The sequence below is a fragment of the Astatotilapia calliptera genome, chromosome 11 (assembly GCF_964374335.1).
Source record: "Astatotilapia calliptera chromosome 11, fAstCal68.1, whole genome shotgun sequence".
Classification (NCBI taxonomy): Eukaryota; Metazoa; Chordata; class Actinopteri; order Cichliformes; family Cichlidae; genus Astatotilapia; species Astatotilapia calliptera.
Window position 1 is genome coordinate 34,372,807 of NC_137432.1, and position 17,492 is coordinate 34,390,298.

The 17,492-nt window shown below is 41.7% G+C and overlaps 1 protein-coding gene across 2 annotated transcripts in view; it reads left to right on the forward strand.

Moving 5' to 3' along the window:
* The first annotated feature begins 316 nt into the window (after nucleotides 1–316).
* znf385d (zinc finger protein 385D) overlaps nucleotides 317–17,492 on the forward strand; it is a 100,515-nt gene continuing 83,339 nt past the window's right edge. The window contains exons 1-2 of one of the 2 annotated variants that reach the window (XM_026186023.2): nucleotides 317–683; nucleotides 15,418–15,560. In XM_026186023.2, coding sequence (XP_026041808.2) covers nucleotides 662–683; nucleotides 15,418–15,560 — 165 coding nt within the window. In that variant the 5' untranslated portion in view covers nucleotides 317–661. Of the gene's footprint in view, nucleotides 684–13,338; nucleotides 15,561–17,492 lie in introns of those variants that run through there. The other variant, XM_080308162.1, reaches the window with a different exon arrangement.

Here is a 17,492-nt window from a genome sequence, read left to right on the forward strand (position 1 = left end):
ACATTAAAAGAGGTGGAAACACTGAGAGAGATATGAAGAGAAAGACAAAAGAGAAAGATGGGAAAAGTCAGAGTAAAGTAAAAGTAAATGGAGCGAGCTGGAGATGGAAGCATGGAAAGGAGAATACGATCAAATAAAGCAGTGACAGCGGGGGAAACCAGAAGTGAGAAAGCGCAGGAGAGGGAGAGGCTTGGTTGACACATAAGACAAAGATGAGACAACTACAGAGAGCGAAAGAGGCATTTGTGGAGAAGAAGCTGTTGCTGGAAAATGCAGATACACACCTCGGAGAGAGAAAAGAAAGAAGAGCAGGGATTTAGCTCGTGGAGGGGCCAGAGAGGAGAAGGAGGAGGAAGATAAGAGGAGGAGGAGGAGGGAAGGGAAGCGCTAAAGAGGAGGGGAGGGGACGAAAGAGGCAAGGGAGGACCAGTACGAGGAGAGAGGGAGAGAGAGGCAGATACGGAGGTCCACAGACAGCAGCGGCGTGCAGAGTGCAGCATGCAGACTGGCCACTGACGCTGCTGTTGGATTGAACACACATGCGGACACACACACACCCCTGAGGAGTGTATGAGACATGCCCAGGCTGCTGTCCATGGACACACACACACTGGCAGGGCACCAGAGAGGAAATACAGCAAACCCCCGAGCCTGAGGAGCTATGGAGAGCAGCATGTTCTTTGGTGAGTGTCTATATTTATGTGTGGTTGTGGAGTGTTTACACAGAGCACCTCCTCATCGTGTGTGAGAATCAGTGCAAAGTCCTTCCTTTAAAAGCATGGGAGTAAAAGCACAGGTTTCCTTTGCAGGAAAAGAGCGTGAAGTTACAAACCTAAGAGACCTCTTTTTGTCTGCGTGTGTGTTTTCGCTGCTTTATCACAGTCAAATGCAGAGTGAAAGTGCACATTTTCTCCTCTCCAAAATGTAAATATGTTACAACCTGCCTGTTACTTGTTCTGGAAACTAAAAAAAGGCGGCTAGGGGAGCTGCTCGCTGGAAGCGTGAAGTTGCTCACGGAGAGCTCCTAAAAATGTTGAATGAACCTGCTCATCAGGTAAACGCCTTCCTAAAGCTCATGTATGAGTTTATTGGACTCAATCCTGGGTGGCTGAGAATCCAAGCTTTGGATTTCATTGTGGATGTTTAACCAGCTGACACTCTGGAGGAATCTAAATAAGACTGGAGTCTCCTGGCTTGGGCGCAACTTGATATTCAGTGTAGGTTAGTTAAAGAAATTGACGAAAGGCCCCTTCCATTAGTTTTTATGGAGAAGACTGAAGGAGGCTTCAGAAGACTTAATGCGCGAGCGACTTCAAGTCAAGTGCTCTTCTCACGGCTGGCTTACAGTCACATCGGAGGAATAATTACACAGGGATCCGGAGTTCTAAGGGGGCGATTTGTTAAATGAAATACTTTTCTCTATTCAAGGGATTAAAGCGATCTGAAGTTACAGACCGTGGCTTGTAAGCATCAGAAGGATTTTCTCTTGTTATGCCATACACAGAGGAGGAGGAGGAGGGAGGGAGGGAGGAAAGGAGAGCTGGAAGCTTATAAATGAATAAGCTGTCAGGTGTAGAGACAGCTTGAGCTCTTTGAGATCCACAGTCGATGTCGGTCAGGTGTGAAACTGCTGGATAGCGAAGAAAAAATAAAGGTAGTGCTGGTCGGGCTGGATGAGTGGGTTTCAAGTTTGGGCCCGTTTAACCCAAAATCATAAGAAGTGAAAGTGAAAACACCAAGAAGAACTCAGAGGTTTCGTCAGAAGGTCACGCTTGTTTTCTTTTCATTCTCATCAGGTGGAATACTAAGAGGCACCTCATCGCCACTGCTCAGTGTAAAACAAATGAAAGGGTAAAGGTCACTGCATACTGGGTGTGCATCAGTTTAGCATTTATGAACGCAATCCTGAGTGCACTGTATGGAGAAAATGGATGGTATCTCTTAAAAGATTAATAATGCTGTTTGTACTCTCGCTCTGCATTGCTGCAGTTTTAACTGGAGCTTGTTTTCCATTGAGGTGATTAATATCAAGTGACTTATGCTGACCTCTTCGAAACAAGATTCCAGTAGTGTAGGAATAAAAATAAACAGAGCAGAAACAAATGCTAATCTCTCATACATCACAATCAGTAAATGAACTCTGAGTGGGGTAATAGGTGCTGAGTGTGGGCTGCAATCATACAAGCTATTAGCGCTGTTGAGTCAGAGGCCCAGAAGATATCTAGCCGGTGTGTTTGCCACTGTGGTCGGCGTTTAGCCTCACATAAACATCTTTTTGGTTAACCTCAGATTACAGAGTGCATGGGAAGTGATTGTTGGAGCCAATTCATAGACAGCTGTGTTTATCAGTGGGCTAAACTCATGACAACTACAGTATGCTAATCTGAAGGGACTAGAGGTAGCATGTGTTATGTAGCTGGAAGCCAGATTTATGCCACACGCCGCTGAGATTTATGAAATTTCAAGAGTAGAGAGTTTATCCTGTAAAGGTTAATTGGAAAATGGGTGAACGTGTAGCTTTCAAAAAGTAAGAATGTTCTAAATCTACCCTTTGTACTCACTTTGTTCATTTTAATGGGGGTGAAATGAGTTTATGCTGCGTGCTTGAAGGGTATTGCTGATCTCACAGCATGTTAAGGGTCGCAGAATACAATCAGGAAACTCCGCAAAAACACAAAAGTGTTAATCACATCTGGAACGTCATCAGCATATGAATGAGTTTTTAGGGGAATTCAGATTTATCTAATAATTGGATTTATATTTGCTGAGAGAACTAGATGGCCGCGCGAGAGCAAGCTTGTTATTTTGAGACTCTCTGGCAGCGCTGGCTCTTGGTCTCTCTGGGCAGATCTTATCGGAGGAACTGCCAGGTTCAGGACAGTAAGAGGAGGCAGAAGGTGGAGGAGAGCGAGCACGAGATGATTCATTATTAATGCCAGTCGGCGTCCTCCAGACATCATTTTTACTCTCTCCCTCTCTCGACATAGTGCCGCAGGAGTAAAAAAAGCTTGAGCCCCAGATACGCAAATCCTTCAGGAAGGGCAATGCAGAGGACAGTCAGAGTCTGAAGCACAGTACGATACAGTAACCACACAAACACACACATCTCGTTCAATGAGCTGCTCTTAACATCTCATACTGTGTGTGCAGCAACATGGTCTCAAAAGGAATGGATAAGCAAAGGCCGGTGGGTGAAAACTTGAATCTATTCCGATCTTGTTTCCAGAAGTCAGATCTCATCTCAGCTCTACATCCTTACGCTTGTGGGCCAAGCGGGCAAAAAAGCTTCTTCAAAAGCCCGAGGTTGAATGCGTATCAGCTCGATTGTGCCTAATTTGATTCATTGGAATTATGTTTTAATAAAATAAGCCCTAAAGCATGCCTTCAGCTGACATTAAAATGTTATCAAGTTGCATTATGCTGATGTGTTTGCATGTCCTGCAGACACAGAGCATCATTAGCATTGGATTGCTCTCATGATGTGGGGAAAAAATGACAGCTGTGCTAATATTTTTCTTTTAGCTCAGCTTTGGGCACCGCCTACTCTTCAGCGAAATCTTTGGGTTTTTTAATTGTTATGTTCCCGTACAAATTGCTGACTTTGTCTGCTTGGATTTTGGCACTGGGCAGCATCGAGTGTGTTTATCACGGCCTTCTGTGGTGAACAGAACTGTCTGTTGTGGCTGGAAATGATTTGATGAGACCCAGTGAATCCAAACAGTAAAGCATTGGGCAAAAACAATGAACACTTTGTTGAGCTCGAGGAAGCAGGGTCAAGTGCCAAATCTCTATGAGATTATCACTCTACAGTAAGTGATACTTATCCATTTACATACAGTTAATTTAAAATACAAATTAGAAAAGAGCGTAGTTCTTGGATTCAGTTTTTCTGGAAAAAAATCCAAGTCCAATGGCTGTACTGTGATTTCAGCTGCATTCACATGTAAAATGATCTCTCATGCATAAGATAAGATAGCCGTTATTTGTCCCATAGACCAGAATAAATAAATAATAAAGCATAGGAATAAAAAAAATCTCAGTAATAAGCAGGAGCTGCTGTAACAGGCTGCCACTCCCCCGGCGCCAGATGTTGAAGCAACACTGAGAGAGCAAGAAGTGGCAAAGGATGAACAGCGGCTAAATCTAGTGATAGGGATACTAAATTAACAACAATCAAGTGAACTGAAGCGTGACGGTCACTGCTGAGAGCGAGAGCGATGTCAGGTGGACAAGCTGAGAAAGCTAAACGTTTCCATTTTAATATCGCAAAATCAAAAATCCAGCGCACCAATAGTTGGGTACAAATAAAGAAAGTAGTATTGGTCTAATTAAAGCAAAATTGCACAGAAACACTGTAAATGAAGCCTATTATCAGATCTTTGCTGAGACTTCATTTAAGCAACGATTGCATCTTATTTCATATTTTATTTGATTGATTTCATTGGTTTCACATTTTGCAGAGGGAGACAGTAAGCTCTCTTTGCAGTTTTCTGTGTGGCATCAAGTACAAATTTGCGGTTACATTTCATAAACAAACATTTTGCAACCTCAACAACTCATAAATCTTACATTTAGCTCTCGCATACTTGGTGCCATTGCCTGCACGAGAAGCTCACAGAGAGGTCTTCATTCAGCTCCAGCACTTTCCGCACTATGTAAACAGATCAGTACCAGAGAGATTGTTTGGAGGCCACTGTCCTGACACATAACCAGGCTTCTTGTTCCAGTGATCTTTACTGTTCTATTTGTTTGGCTTTTGCTTGTTTACTTTAGTTGTGATGATTTCAGCAGATACTCCTGAAAGGAAAATAGACGACTAGGCCCGGCAAAGTTCGTCATTTCTGACTTGCAGGTTTTTCAGTATTCAATATAATGTGACCCGATGACCTTTCAGAGTGGCTCCGGAGAGAGACTTGATGCAAAGTAGATGACACCGTCACCTGGATTTACTCAGTCACTAAGTCAGGCACACAGAAGTTCTCTGACATGTATGAAACATGTATCCCATTTGTGCTTTTACAGCCTCCTGTACCTGACCTTTTCTGTCACTGTGTTAAAGTATCATGAAAGGAGTATGGTGCTCAGTAGCTGGGGTCAAAGTTTACTTTCCTTGTTGCCTTTTATGGTGACCTTTTGCTGGTGGTTGTTGCATTACCTTTTACCTTTTTACACCTCAGGCTTAGGAAATTATGGAAGACCTTAATTCTTTACTCTCAGAGCTCTTTAGATTATTAGCCATACAATATGTGTGGAATTAAGGCTGGAAACCAATCCAATGCTGTGGACCAGATAAAAAGTTTATTTAATTTATTGGCATGAATTTTTGCACAAAAAAACCCAGGGAATTTGTCCAGTGACCTTGGTGATCCTGTTACTGTTCATATTGCACCAGAGTGAGAAATATCTCAGAATAATTGCATCAGTTCCTGTAAAATTGACAGATATTCGACAGCGGGACAAGTACTCATGTCTGATTCTCTAAAATCACCATACACACACGCTAAAGACGTTTTACATTTACATGTAAAGTGAGCTCTCTGAGAGCAGCAGGAGGTCTCTATTTTTTATGTCTCCCTCTGTGCACCGCTGCTCTCTGTCACTCGCTCCACCCCATGAGCACATCAGACGGGGAGAGAGCGAGAGCGCATCGTTACTGTGCCCGTAGAGCATGATGATGTGCAGCTTTAAAGCTGTTGCTAGGCCTTGTTTGAAAAGACGTGATCTGCCAAAGGTGTATGAAAAAGTGACGAAATCTTGTGACAAAGTTGCTAAAACAACAACAAACAGGTGAAGTGAAGTGTGATTATTACTGATGTGAACCAGATGGATGTCAGGTGAAGAAGCTGAGAGAGTTTATATTTCCAAAATATCTGAATCCCAGATTTGGAAACGGAATCCTACACAATAAGTGAAAGTCCAGAAAAATGAATACTTGCCTATATGTTAGCATGCTAAAGGGAAATTGTGAATCTTACACAAATTAAATTAAATGGTTTGGACCCTGATGTCAGTATTTAGCTGAAAGCACTGCAATGTTAAGTTATAGACTAGCCATGGATGGACCCGTATTGTTCCTCATTTCCAGCAGGCAGTGACCCCAGCAGTTATGAAGAGGGTCTATGATGTAAGAATCAGTATATTCTTTTAGGTGACTGAATATCAAATGCCCTTGATTTTATAGTCAAACCCCTCACTCGTGTTTTCAAATAACAACAAGCTGACACCCAAAAAGTGCCTTTAAATGCCTTTAGATGTCTTTACTACTTCTACTAACAATAATAATTCAGTTTTATTAATATAGTTCCAAAACTAGTGCTGTCAGCGTTAACCTCGTTAAAATGACATTAACGCCATAACTGCATTAACGCGGCAAATCTCAGTTAGCGAGTTACCGCGGCTCGCTCCGTGCGTGAGGCTGCACAGCGTCAACATGTTAGCGCGGTTAGCTTGGCCCAGAATACCCATTACCTCAAGACTTTTTATCTGTAAGGTAAACACCCCACAGTAATACAGAGAAAATTCCAGCTACCCCCTATATCCGAGCACTTGGCGACAGTGGGAAGGAAAAACTCCCTTTTAACAGGAAGAAAAGGGGCAGCCATTTGTCACGACCCATTGGGGATGATGAGATGGCCGCCCCTCCGTGAGCCTGGTTCTACTGGAGGTTTCTTCCTGTTAAAAGGGAGTTTTTCCTTCCCATTGTCGCCAAGTGCTTGTCAGAGGTGGGACCAAGTCATTGTTTTGCAAGTCTCAAGTAAGTCTCAAGTCTTTATCTTCAAGTCTCAAGTCAAGTCTCAAGTAATGTCAGGCAAGTCAGAGTCGAGTCTCAAGTCACTGGTGTAAAAGTCCAAGTAAAGTCACAAGTCTGAAATTTTGAATTTCAAGTCCTTTCGAGTCTTTAAAAAAAAAACGAAAAAAAGCATGTTGCAGTTATATGCTAAATGTAAATATTAGACCATGTAATTTTAAATCTGTGTTTTTCTCAACACATGACAAAATAGTGAACTTAGAAAATATACACAAATTGTGAAATTGCACCTCTTTAAAATGCAGCTCAATTAAACCTAGCTCCAAGAATAATTTTCACCGACAGTTCTGAGATAAGCTGCATGTTATTCTTGGATGCGGTTGTAGGACCGGCTTTAAAATCGCATGACAAAAATATCATACATAAATAAATGATATTTTTTTAAAAATATCATTTAAAAAAAAAAACTGCATCACCAACGTAGCCTGGAAAACATTTGCTAGTTAGATGAAGTCAGCTATCTCATCGTAGCATATTTATATGCATATTTATAATTATACGCTTCTTGGAGTGAGTGCATACACTCATGAAGTTTAGTAACTTCCGGTCACTGCAACAAGCCCAGGTACAGTTTACCGACGGATGGGTGCAGGACCTTGAAATGCACCGTGTAGAAAGTAAAGACCATCGTACGTATCATAAGTTTACCAGTCTCACAAATCGTCTTCATAAATACACATTCCTTAACCGTTTATTAATAGGACCTTTGAGCTCAATGGTAATTAATTAGCAGTGGAAATAATTTCTGGTAGCATCACAGAAATGTAGCAGTGACAATAATACTGTATGCTGTAATCGCACTGGGCAATTAGTGATACAAAACAACTGTTTTATCCTGTGAATAAAAGTATATGTTTTTGTCAATGTACCATAATAACAGAAGCGAAACGCAATATTGTGTCAGGACAATTCACTATTTATGCACAATAAACAAAGGAGCATAGCGCGACCATTTCTGTTCAGCGCCAGACTTGCTTGTAACCTATATCACTAATTATGTTGTGAAAATGACGTATTAACTACTACAAAACACTGACCTTTGTGTAAATGCTTGGAGCAGACTAACCTGTGAGCTGGAGGGTTCTGGGACGTTATCCGGTTGTTCAGTCTGACGTCACTAGCCGTGTCTGGGTCTAAACTCCGCTGCAGGTCCATATATCAAACGATCACTATGGCATTACTGAGAGTTGAAAAACTGTCTAAAGTCTTTCATCTTTAATAAAATGATCAGCGTTCTGCTCTACCAGGTGTAACAATTGAGTTTAACATCCAGGCATCCATGAAAACGGAATTTATGACATTTAACGGAGTTAGAAGTTAGCAGGGAGTTAGCTCGCTAGCTTCTATCTAAATACAATATAGCATGTCCTGACTGCGGGGTTTTGGAAACAAATTAAAACGTACAGCTCTGCTATCACTTCCAGCATAAATGAAGACAGAAAACTAAACAGCAGCGACGTTTGTAGGGTTACTGAAGTTGGGCTAGCTGGTATATGATGATGTGCTACGTGACCGCTAGCGACACAGCTATGTTAGCATAATATAAACAAGCTAACTTTTTTCCCACTCGATAAAAGTTAACGTGAGTGTTCTCAGTGGTCAGAAACAAATGTAATCGCATGGCAGGATGCTGTAAAAGGACCAAACTTCAGCCAGGAGAACAACTGAGATAATCCATCCACAATACGAGATTAGTCATTCATATACTGCTGCATGGGCTGGGCTGTAGTTACATCCTAAGGTTTTAAAAACTGAGCTTAAATAAATGATTAGCGGTAATAAAAGCCGAGGGAGGTCAACAGGGATCACTGACTGTTTTAGGAGCTTTTTGAGATCAAATAGAAGAAAATACATAAAATTAAACATGTTAACAACACAAAAGCCATATTAAACGCAGACTACTTTAGACCCGGAAGTAGGATTCGTCGCGTCATCACTGAACAACCGGATATTTGGTCTTTGAATGACTGCAATCCAGGCCATCCGTTGCCTCTTTGTTACTTCGGAAACATGGCTTGAACAATTTCTCTTCAACGACGTAATCCGATAACAACCGATCTCTTTACCCGTCGGCTTCCCGTGGCTGTCATGCGACCGGCTATTGCAGTTAATAATACAACAGCTTCTTGACATTTTTGTGTTTCTTTTTATCGCTGTGTAACTGATTTTAATTGAAAGCCTGCATGCGCTAGTACCGCTTGCCACGAGTTCCCAGAATCCTTTGCGGTTCTACCCGTGAATGACGTCACATTTTCAATCTCTATATAATATGCATGTTAAATTTTATATTTGGGGTAAAATATCAAGTCTTTTCAAGTAAACCGGTTCAAGTCCAATTCAAGTCCCAAGTCATTGGTGTAAAAGTCCAAGTCAAGTCACAAGTCTTACAACATTTTTTCAAGTCAAGTCTAAAGTCATAAAATTAATGACTCGAGTCTGACTCGAGTCCAAGTCATGTGACTCGAGTCCACACCTCTGGTGCTTGTTCACAGAGAGTTGTTTAATTGTCGGGGTTTCTCTCTTTTACTTTTTTTTTACTCTTTACAATTTAAAAAGTATTGAGGAGACTGTTGTGATTTATAAAAATAAAACTGAATTGAATTGAACTGAATCTGGTCAACCAGTTGAGGCTGAGGAGAGGGGTAATAATGATAATAAAAACCAGTAGAATACTAGAGGTTGTTGGCAAAAAATAAAACAGAATTTAAGAAAACTAAAGAGACTGAAAAATACTGCATGAAAAATAAATATTGTTTTTATTGTGAGGCATGTGAATAGTGTGGATTAAAGATGCTTTATTTATAAGCAACAGATTCTATCTCGAATGGTGGAAAGAAAGCTAAGTACAGTTACTCACCTTTGAAAGTATTTCGCTTTTATCCATTTCAGTCATTTTTTTCCCCTTCAACATTTAAGGTCGAGTAATAGAAGGCAGTGCCACTGATTTAATTTCACAATAGTGCATAAAGCTACAGTTCAAAATATTAAAGCTGTTACTCTTAATTAAGTACTAATAATTCAAAAATCTTGAGCTATAAAACACTCTAAAAGTGACCACTTACGAAAGGCTTGTAATGGAGATGTTTTATGTGTCTCGAAATAAAATTGCTATTTTTTTCCCACTAGTAACTGTGTCAATAAAATAACACAACTTTATTGCGATTTCCTGTTCAGTGATGGAACAAATCAGTTACTTGTATATAAAAAATCTCAGACTTCAACAATGGTGGGAAGTCAGATTTCATATCCTATCACTCAGCAAACCAAATGTGACCCTATCAAAAAAATGCAGTTTGTCACTCCTCATCTCACTGCAGACTAATCTGACACATCATTCCCGGTGTCTTTGAGCGGGCTGTTTTGACTGTGCGCGTCGAGCTGATGAATGGCGGATTTTGGCTGAGAGAGAGGTGAAGCGAGCCTGCAGGCTAACGTCAGGCCGGCATGTTGAGAGATGGCACGGTTGAATGATCCCTACAGAAGGACATGCTTTGTTAAAGTTGGGACTAGGACGTGCCTCCACATGAGAGACAGCATGTGCTCTTTTTTCCAACAGATGGCAGCGCTCCGGCAACTGGAGGGAAAAGACAGAAGACAGAATGGGAGAAGGGGGGACAAATTGTGGGTTTTTTTTCCCCCTCTTCTCCTCTCATCTTTATGACTTTTGCTTTTTATTTACCCCTAACCACTGCCTGGGGACTGAAACGTGGCAAAACTTGTTTTTATTTGTCTCAAGACAGTGGTTTGATATCGTATCTGCCAGCGCTTTAGAGCCATGCTGGCCCGGAGTTCCACTGTTGTTAAATGTGCAGTGATTTAAAAAAAATCATCCCTCTGGTTTTCATTATAGCTTTACGGAATAGCTTCTTTAATTCCTAATGTTTTGGAAGCTTGTGACCGTTTTTTCTGGTCTTTTTCGTTCGGTCCTGGCTGTACTGAAATCAGTCCTGTGCTGTTTCTAATTGGTGGTTTTAAAAGCACTCTGCTGGCGTGGCGCGCTCACATGACAATAAAAATGAAATATTTACTTTTGTTTTTCCTAGAGATGTGTGGGCCAGACCTCACTTGCCATTGACTGATTGAAACATTGCGCTCGCTGCAGTCATTCCACGTCAGCTATTTGTGGTGACGATTTCAGAACGAGAACATCTGTTTTGAAGAGATAAACATCATTGCAGAATCACACGGCGGTTATCTGCATATAAAGCTTGCTCTCGGTAGACAGTTTTGGTCTTATTGTGATTACAAGAAGGAAATGAATTCAGGGAATTCACAAGACTGCAACCTGAATGAGTAAAGTGAAACACTGAAACAACTCACAGAGTGTTCTCTTAACCGTGTAGTAACGCACATTAATGACTGCACTTGCAAGATTAGAGTAAGTAAAACAGTTAGAATGAACCCTTCCATAATGATATAACTTGTAATGGTTATTGGCGAATTGTCGATATGATATTGATCATGGAGGTGAGTTCTTGACTCTGAAATCAACAGCCATATACCTAATGGTGAGTTTCCACAGGATCCATCATTTCCACGTTGAGTTTATTATCTGTGCAACTAGCTGAGCAATTGTGGTGCAGCTGCATTTTATTTCTGAACAATAGAGCAACGAGTTGCATAATGTTGAGGTTTAAACTTCTTGACTTGCCTCTGAGAACTACATAACTTCATGATCAGCATGGATTATTTCTCATGTTGAAGGTTTTCAAGAACACTTTCTTTGCAGTGACAAAGAAAATCTGTGAAACAGCCATGGTGTTTGTTTAAGTTTGAATTTCAGGAGCAGAAAGTCTATCAGATGTATTCATCCAGTCAGGTGCAATTGTAGAAGAGGCTGTAGGGCATGGCGAGTACTTGTCAGTTATATGACGTTAAACTATTTAGTGGCTCATTGAGCAAGCATCCAGGGAGCATGACCCCTCTTGTGCAAAAACGGCTGGGACATGTAGTAACAGTTTCATTAGCTTTGGCTGAAGAAAAAGAAAAATGCTGACTTAAGATTTAAAACAAAGTGATACAGAGAAGGATGATGTATATATTTAAAACTGAATGTGTGGCAAGAATGACAGACCTCACATAGTTCGTTCTTTTTTTATTCTGGTTGCTGTTCCTCTAACACATGGCCACAGCTTTTCAGCTGCGTCCACACACAACAACAACAACAACAACCCCAACCTCAGGTCCCTGCACGTTTTATACAAGGGAGGCGTGGTGAGCTGATGGAGCTCCGGTGTGTCAGCCTCCCCGGCAGCCGTGCAACAAACCACGCCCTGCCAAAGAATGAAATTGTAAATCTTATTCGTTTGTTTTTCTTTAAAAAATTGTTCAGTCTTCACTATTGACAATATATGAAATCCAACAGCGATGTTGGATTTCTTTACCTAGACGATACCATATTTAGATGAGAAGGTGGAGTTCTACTGTAAGTCATCATCATTCCCAGGCGTTGGTTACAGATCTCTGTGTTGAGCAACCAAACAACAGGAACAGCCACAGCCCTAACTTTAAAGTTTATCAGCATTTAGATGGATAAGTTCTAAAAACAAACTTTCCTACGAACTCCTGGTACACTTTCTCGTTTCGGTCGTTCTGTCTAGCTCTCTCTGGATTCTGTCGTTAGCCACCAAACACAAAAGTTTCTACACCTCATCGCTGGACCACAGTTTTTATTTGTGTGTAGCCTTTTCAGTTAGTGACAGTTTTCAAAAATGATTCTTGTGAAGGAGTTCCTCTCATGACCCCATCCAGTGTTGTCACTCCCTGGAGAATTAGTGGCAGTCTGTTGATTTTTGGCTCAAATCAGCTCACTTGGAAACGCTGCCAAAAGGGTACTAAAAAGTACCTGGTACCAGGTAGTACAACCTAATGGAAAACCCTATAAACCAAGGGTAAGTTGAGTCAAGTCGAGTCCATTACATGCTAGTGGAAAATAGGTTATAGAGTATCAGGCTCAAAACATCTTTTGCCTCAATAGCCATCAGAAGAACCGCACTGTTTAGAACTTTTGGACTGTCTTCATTTTTCCCCCGGAGGTTAAAGCCCAGAACAGCAGCACAGAACAGCAGAAGACTTTCATAGTCTTCTTCAGTTGAGATGTGATTAAAAGTTCCAAAAGAAGGTTGCAATTGGACCTGAAGTTGAAACAATGTAATCACAGTTCAGTGTTAAAATGTAAAAATCCTCAAAACTGGAGAGAGGAAATTAGATTACAATGAGTTTGCACTACAATAATAAAACCATTGCTAGATAATGATGAAAAAAATTACTTTGAAATAATGGAAATCCCCCAAAGGGCATCAAGGTTTTTCCAGCTTTAAAACATTAAAACCAACCCAAGTGGAGATTTGGGGGGATTTCCATGCCATCAGATGAATTACCTGCCCCTCCCTTCCTTCCCTCCCCATCTCCAGCTGCCTCTCTCTTCCCGCTCCACCACAACCACCCACACACGCAGGGCCTTGGAGTAGGGGTATGTCACCAGGGTGCAGAGGAGGCTACCCCCCCCCCCCCCCCCCCTCTGTCCCCTTCTGGCTGCCTCTGCCTCAATTTTATCCCACAACTTAGACATTCACATTATTCACACTCTCATTACACATACATATAGGATCTTGGGGGTGGGCACAATCACGGAGTCCAAATTACCATCAGGGTGTACACCTCACCCCTGGCGTCGTTGCCCACCTCTCAATTTTAAATGCACTTAGACATTGAGGGCTATCAGGAGGGACTATGCGCTTACCTGCTGCTCCTTGGCAGGTAGCTCCATGCCCTCCTGGGTTTTAATTGCACCTTAGAACACACATGCATCAACACTACAATGAGCGGGTGGAGGGAGGTTTGGAGTCTTCTCCCACCCCCATTCTCTGCGGCCTGCTGGAGCGGGAGGGCTAGGTGGAGTTGGCCGTCCGACTGCGGTCTGGAGTGTGGGGCCTCCCTGCTGCTACGGAGTCGGGGTGGTCTGCCTCTCCCCACCGCAGGGAAAAGGGTAACACCACCTGGGTCTGGGTGCAGTTCCCCCCTCCAGGAGCAAGGGTACCTAGACCCGGTTTGTAGAGTACGCTTGGGGAGTGTGATCGTGTGTACAGCGTCTCTTTATGTCTGTCTCCACGTTGGTTGAGTGTGGAGTAAGTGCATATGAGAGCATGGGGGGGGGAATGGATGTTTGTGTCTGTGTGTGCCTGTATGTCTGTGTCTATATGTCAGGTTGGGTATCAGACGCCACCTCTCTGGGGACACCTCAGGCCCTCCAAGGTTTGGAGGCCTATCTCCACCTACCACCACTTCCCCTGCCGGTGGCGGACTCCCTCAGGTGTCGGTGCGTTGGTGGTTCTTTGTGTCTGGGGGTGGGCGTCCAGGTACACACCGGCTCACTCCTTGGCGGCCGCTTATCGGAGCCTGGAGCCTGGGGCTCGCTCGGGCCCCTTCGGGGGGTGGGGTCACTCAGGCACAGCTGGCGGCCGGCGGAGCTCACGGGCGCGTCACTGCAACTCCCCCTGGCTTCTGCTCCGCGGCTGCTGAGTGAACCCTCATCTGGGACTCTCCTCAGCTCTTACTGGAACAGTGGCGCGACTGCCCCTCTGTTGGTCTTCCATGGTTTCTTGTGTTCTGGGGGCCTCTGGATGTCTGGAGTTTTGATCTCCTCCATACCTGCTTCACACCCTGGAGGACGGGGCTGTGGCCCCCCCACACTCCCTAGCAGATCGTTACATGGAGAAACCTTTGGAATACAAGCATGCTGATCCACACAGGTATGCACACGGGTGTTCACTGCTCGTAGACCCAAATTACACCTTTCTTGGCTGCTACTTCGAAGCACATCTGTCCTGCGTGCTGCACAACAACATTGAATATTTAGTATTTACTGCTGTTTACACTTAGCTAGATTAATGCGATGGTGTTGTGTTTAGTATGTTGCTTTGTTTTTTGTTTTTTTTGTCTTTTTTTGCTTGTTTTCTATTCTTCTCTCAACAGGTGATCCAGGAGATTTTTATTTTTTTTCTCCCCCCCTTTCTCACTGTCCCTCTCCCCTTCTGTTTTTCCTTTCCTTCCTCTTTCTTTCTCCCTTTCCTATCTCTCACTCATGTCTGTCCCGTCTGTAACATCTGAAAATAAAATATAATAAATAATAAAAACAAAGATCGACCAAATGGACCAATACGGCAATGCCACGATGATCCATTTGGCAAAGTAAATCCATTGGGTATCCTTGTTGGTCTTCAGACAACAATTCTGATGGCTAAAGAACCAAATGGGACAGGCGGAAAAAAAAAAAAAAAAAAAAAAAAAAGATGAATTACAATGTATTTCACAAGCTGCCAAAAATACTTTTTTACTTCTGGCATTAATTTAAGTTCAATCAATTTTCACTGTACGCTCTGGAGCCAATGTCAGGAATGTCTTGCCTTGGCAGTTGTGGTGGCTGAGGTGCTTAAGTGGTAGATTAAATGATTTGTACAAACCGAAAGCAGGGGCATCATGATGTCGTAGACCTGAATAAAACAAGCACTGAAGATTAATTTAAATGTACGCTTCCAGATTTCGGCTTGTGCATCTTGCCCTGTTGCTGTCTGTAGTTCATCATGTTGCCTTTGCTCTCCCTCCTGCAGGTAACACATGTCAAAATGGCCTCATGCCTGCATTGGTGCGTCCCACCCTGCCTGCTGTCCAGACCTCGCTGGCCATGAAGCAGTTTCTACCTATTCCTTTGGATACAGCCTCAGCGGTCAGCCTCTTTCCAGGATTCAACACAGTGAGTGTCATCCTTATCTCCTTGTGTCATGTGATCGGCTTGCTGGTTTTCAGATTCTCTTTGACTCCTGCTAAGGTCACAGTGAAGGACACCCTCTGTGATCTCAGCAGCAGAGACAGATTTTGTATTTCAGTTGTGTTTTTGCCATATTTGTCAGCATGTTTGTTTAAGCTGTTATTACTGCTTCAAAAAGATACAATGAGGAGCTTTTAGCTTTGAGGCAATAAGCTTCAACCTTTTTTTCCACGTCTTTTTATCAAACACTCTTTCACACAGTTGCACATAAACCATTTAATTAGGATGATTCTTTCAAAGCTTAAATGTGAGTTTGAAAGGGAAGGAGTATGTATAATGTGGCTGACACTTCTCTGAAAAGGCCTATGTCTGTCTATGGATTAATAAATGCTTTATTATGCAAACATTTAGATAGAAGCCATTTACGTTGATCTCCAACCATTTCGTTGTATATCTATTATAGAACCACACATTTTGTCTTTTCTCAGTGCTCCACTAATGTGTTTCTGCATTTCTGTATGTGTGATTATTGTGATTATTGTGCACTTACTCTGCTAAGAGTTAACCTAATCTGTTTTATCTTTATGTGATTTATAGACAGCTCTGCCTTTAAGCTCCAAGTTCAAAACTCATAAAAACAGAGGAGGTTACTTCTCTTGGAAGAATTTGTCTGCAGAGGACAGCTCATCTCCTTGTTAACATTCACATCTGTTTTTATTTTTAATCCAGACGCAGACGACGATGTAGCTTACTGTAGAAAATGCTGAAAACTAGTGTGCATCCAAGCAGTGTAAAATGGCACAATCCAAAATGTGTCTTCAAAACCAGCCATTGTTTCTTTTAAAAATATGGCTTCTTAAGTATTTCTTAGAGCACAGTGAGCCTGCACAAGCATGCTTCAAGATGCACTCATAATGGTAGCAAAGGTCCGGCTGCAGAAATGTTGCAAATAATTTGGCTTCATTTTATGTGTCTTTGTCCAAATAGTTTGCTGATAATCACCAAGATGTTTCCTGGAAAGAACTGTGTAGTTCGCTATTAATTATAGGAAAACAGACGCAGTGTTGAGAGGTTACTTTTTCAGACTTGTATTTGTGAGTAATTGCTGTCAGATCGAGAGTCAATGCGCAGCTGGTCAGCTGAACATCAAAAACTGTTAAATTTGTTTAGAAGCAGACAAACATGAAATTTCTCTCTAATTAGTAACTTCTTACAGAATCACTCGCAGAAAACTTCAGAGAAAATATTAAGACTTTACACTCAAAGTGTTTCCAATTGTTTTTCACATTGTCCATTTTTCACTGTGTTTGGCTCACATTCTTTCTTTGTTGTTCTTAATCAGTGCTGGCTACATCCATAACACCCCTTTGAAAGCTTCTAAAACTTCAAAGCATCTAACATTTTTGACCAATGTTATATACTTGTAGACTTGTATACTGTACCTCTTTTCCAAGAAATGCTTTCAACAGTGATGAAAACAAGATAAATCTGTACTTTTATTCACTGTATAGTTTGCAGCATTATTTCGAAGCCAGATAACAGTGGTGGGTTGCAACACAACTGAAATACCACAAATTGTTACGTAGATATGTATGCATGTAGTGGACTTAATGCATAAGTTAATAGGAACGATATAACCTGAGTTTATGACAAAATCACAAATAATTAAAATTTAAATCGAGCACCTCTTCTGTGAACATGATTTCTACTTGAGTCAAATACGGTTTTTATTGCATAAGTGGTAAAAAAACAAAAACAAAAAAAACAGTTCAGATCCCACAATGCAGCCTCATGGCAGTTTGTCAAACACTCACAACCAGGGTTTTAATAGTTTTGCAATTTTCATTAGTTTTTATTTTTATTTAGTTTTGACTTCAGATTTTCAATTTTATATCAGTTTTAATTAGTTTTTACCAA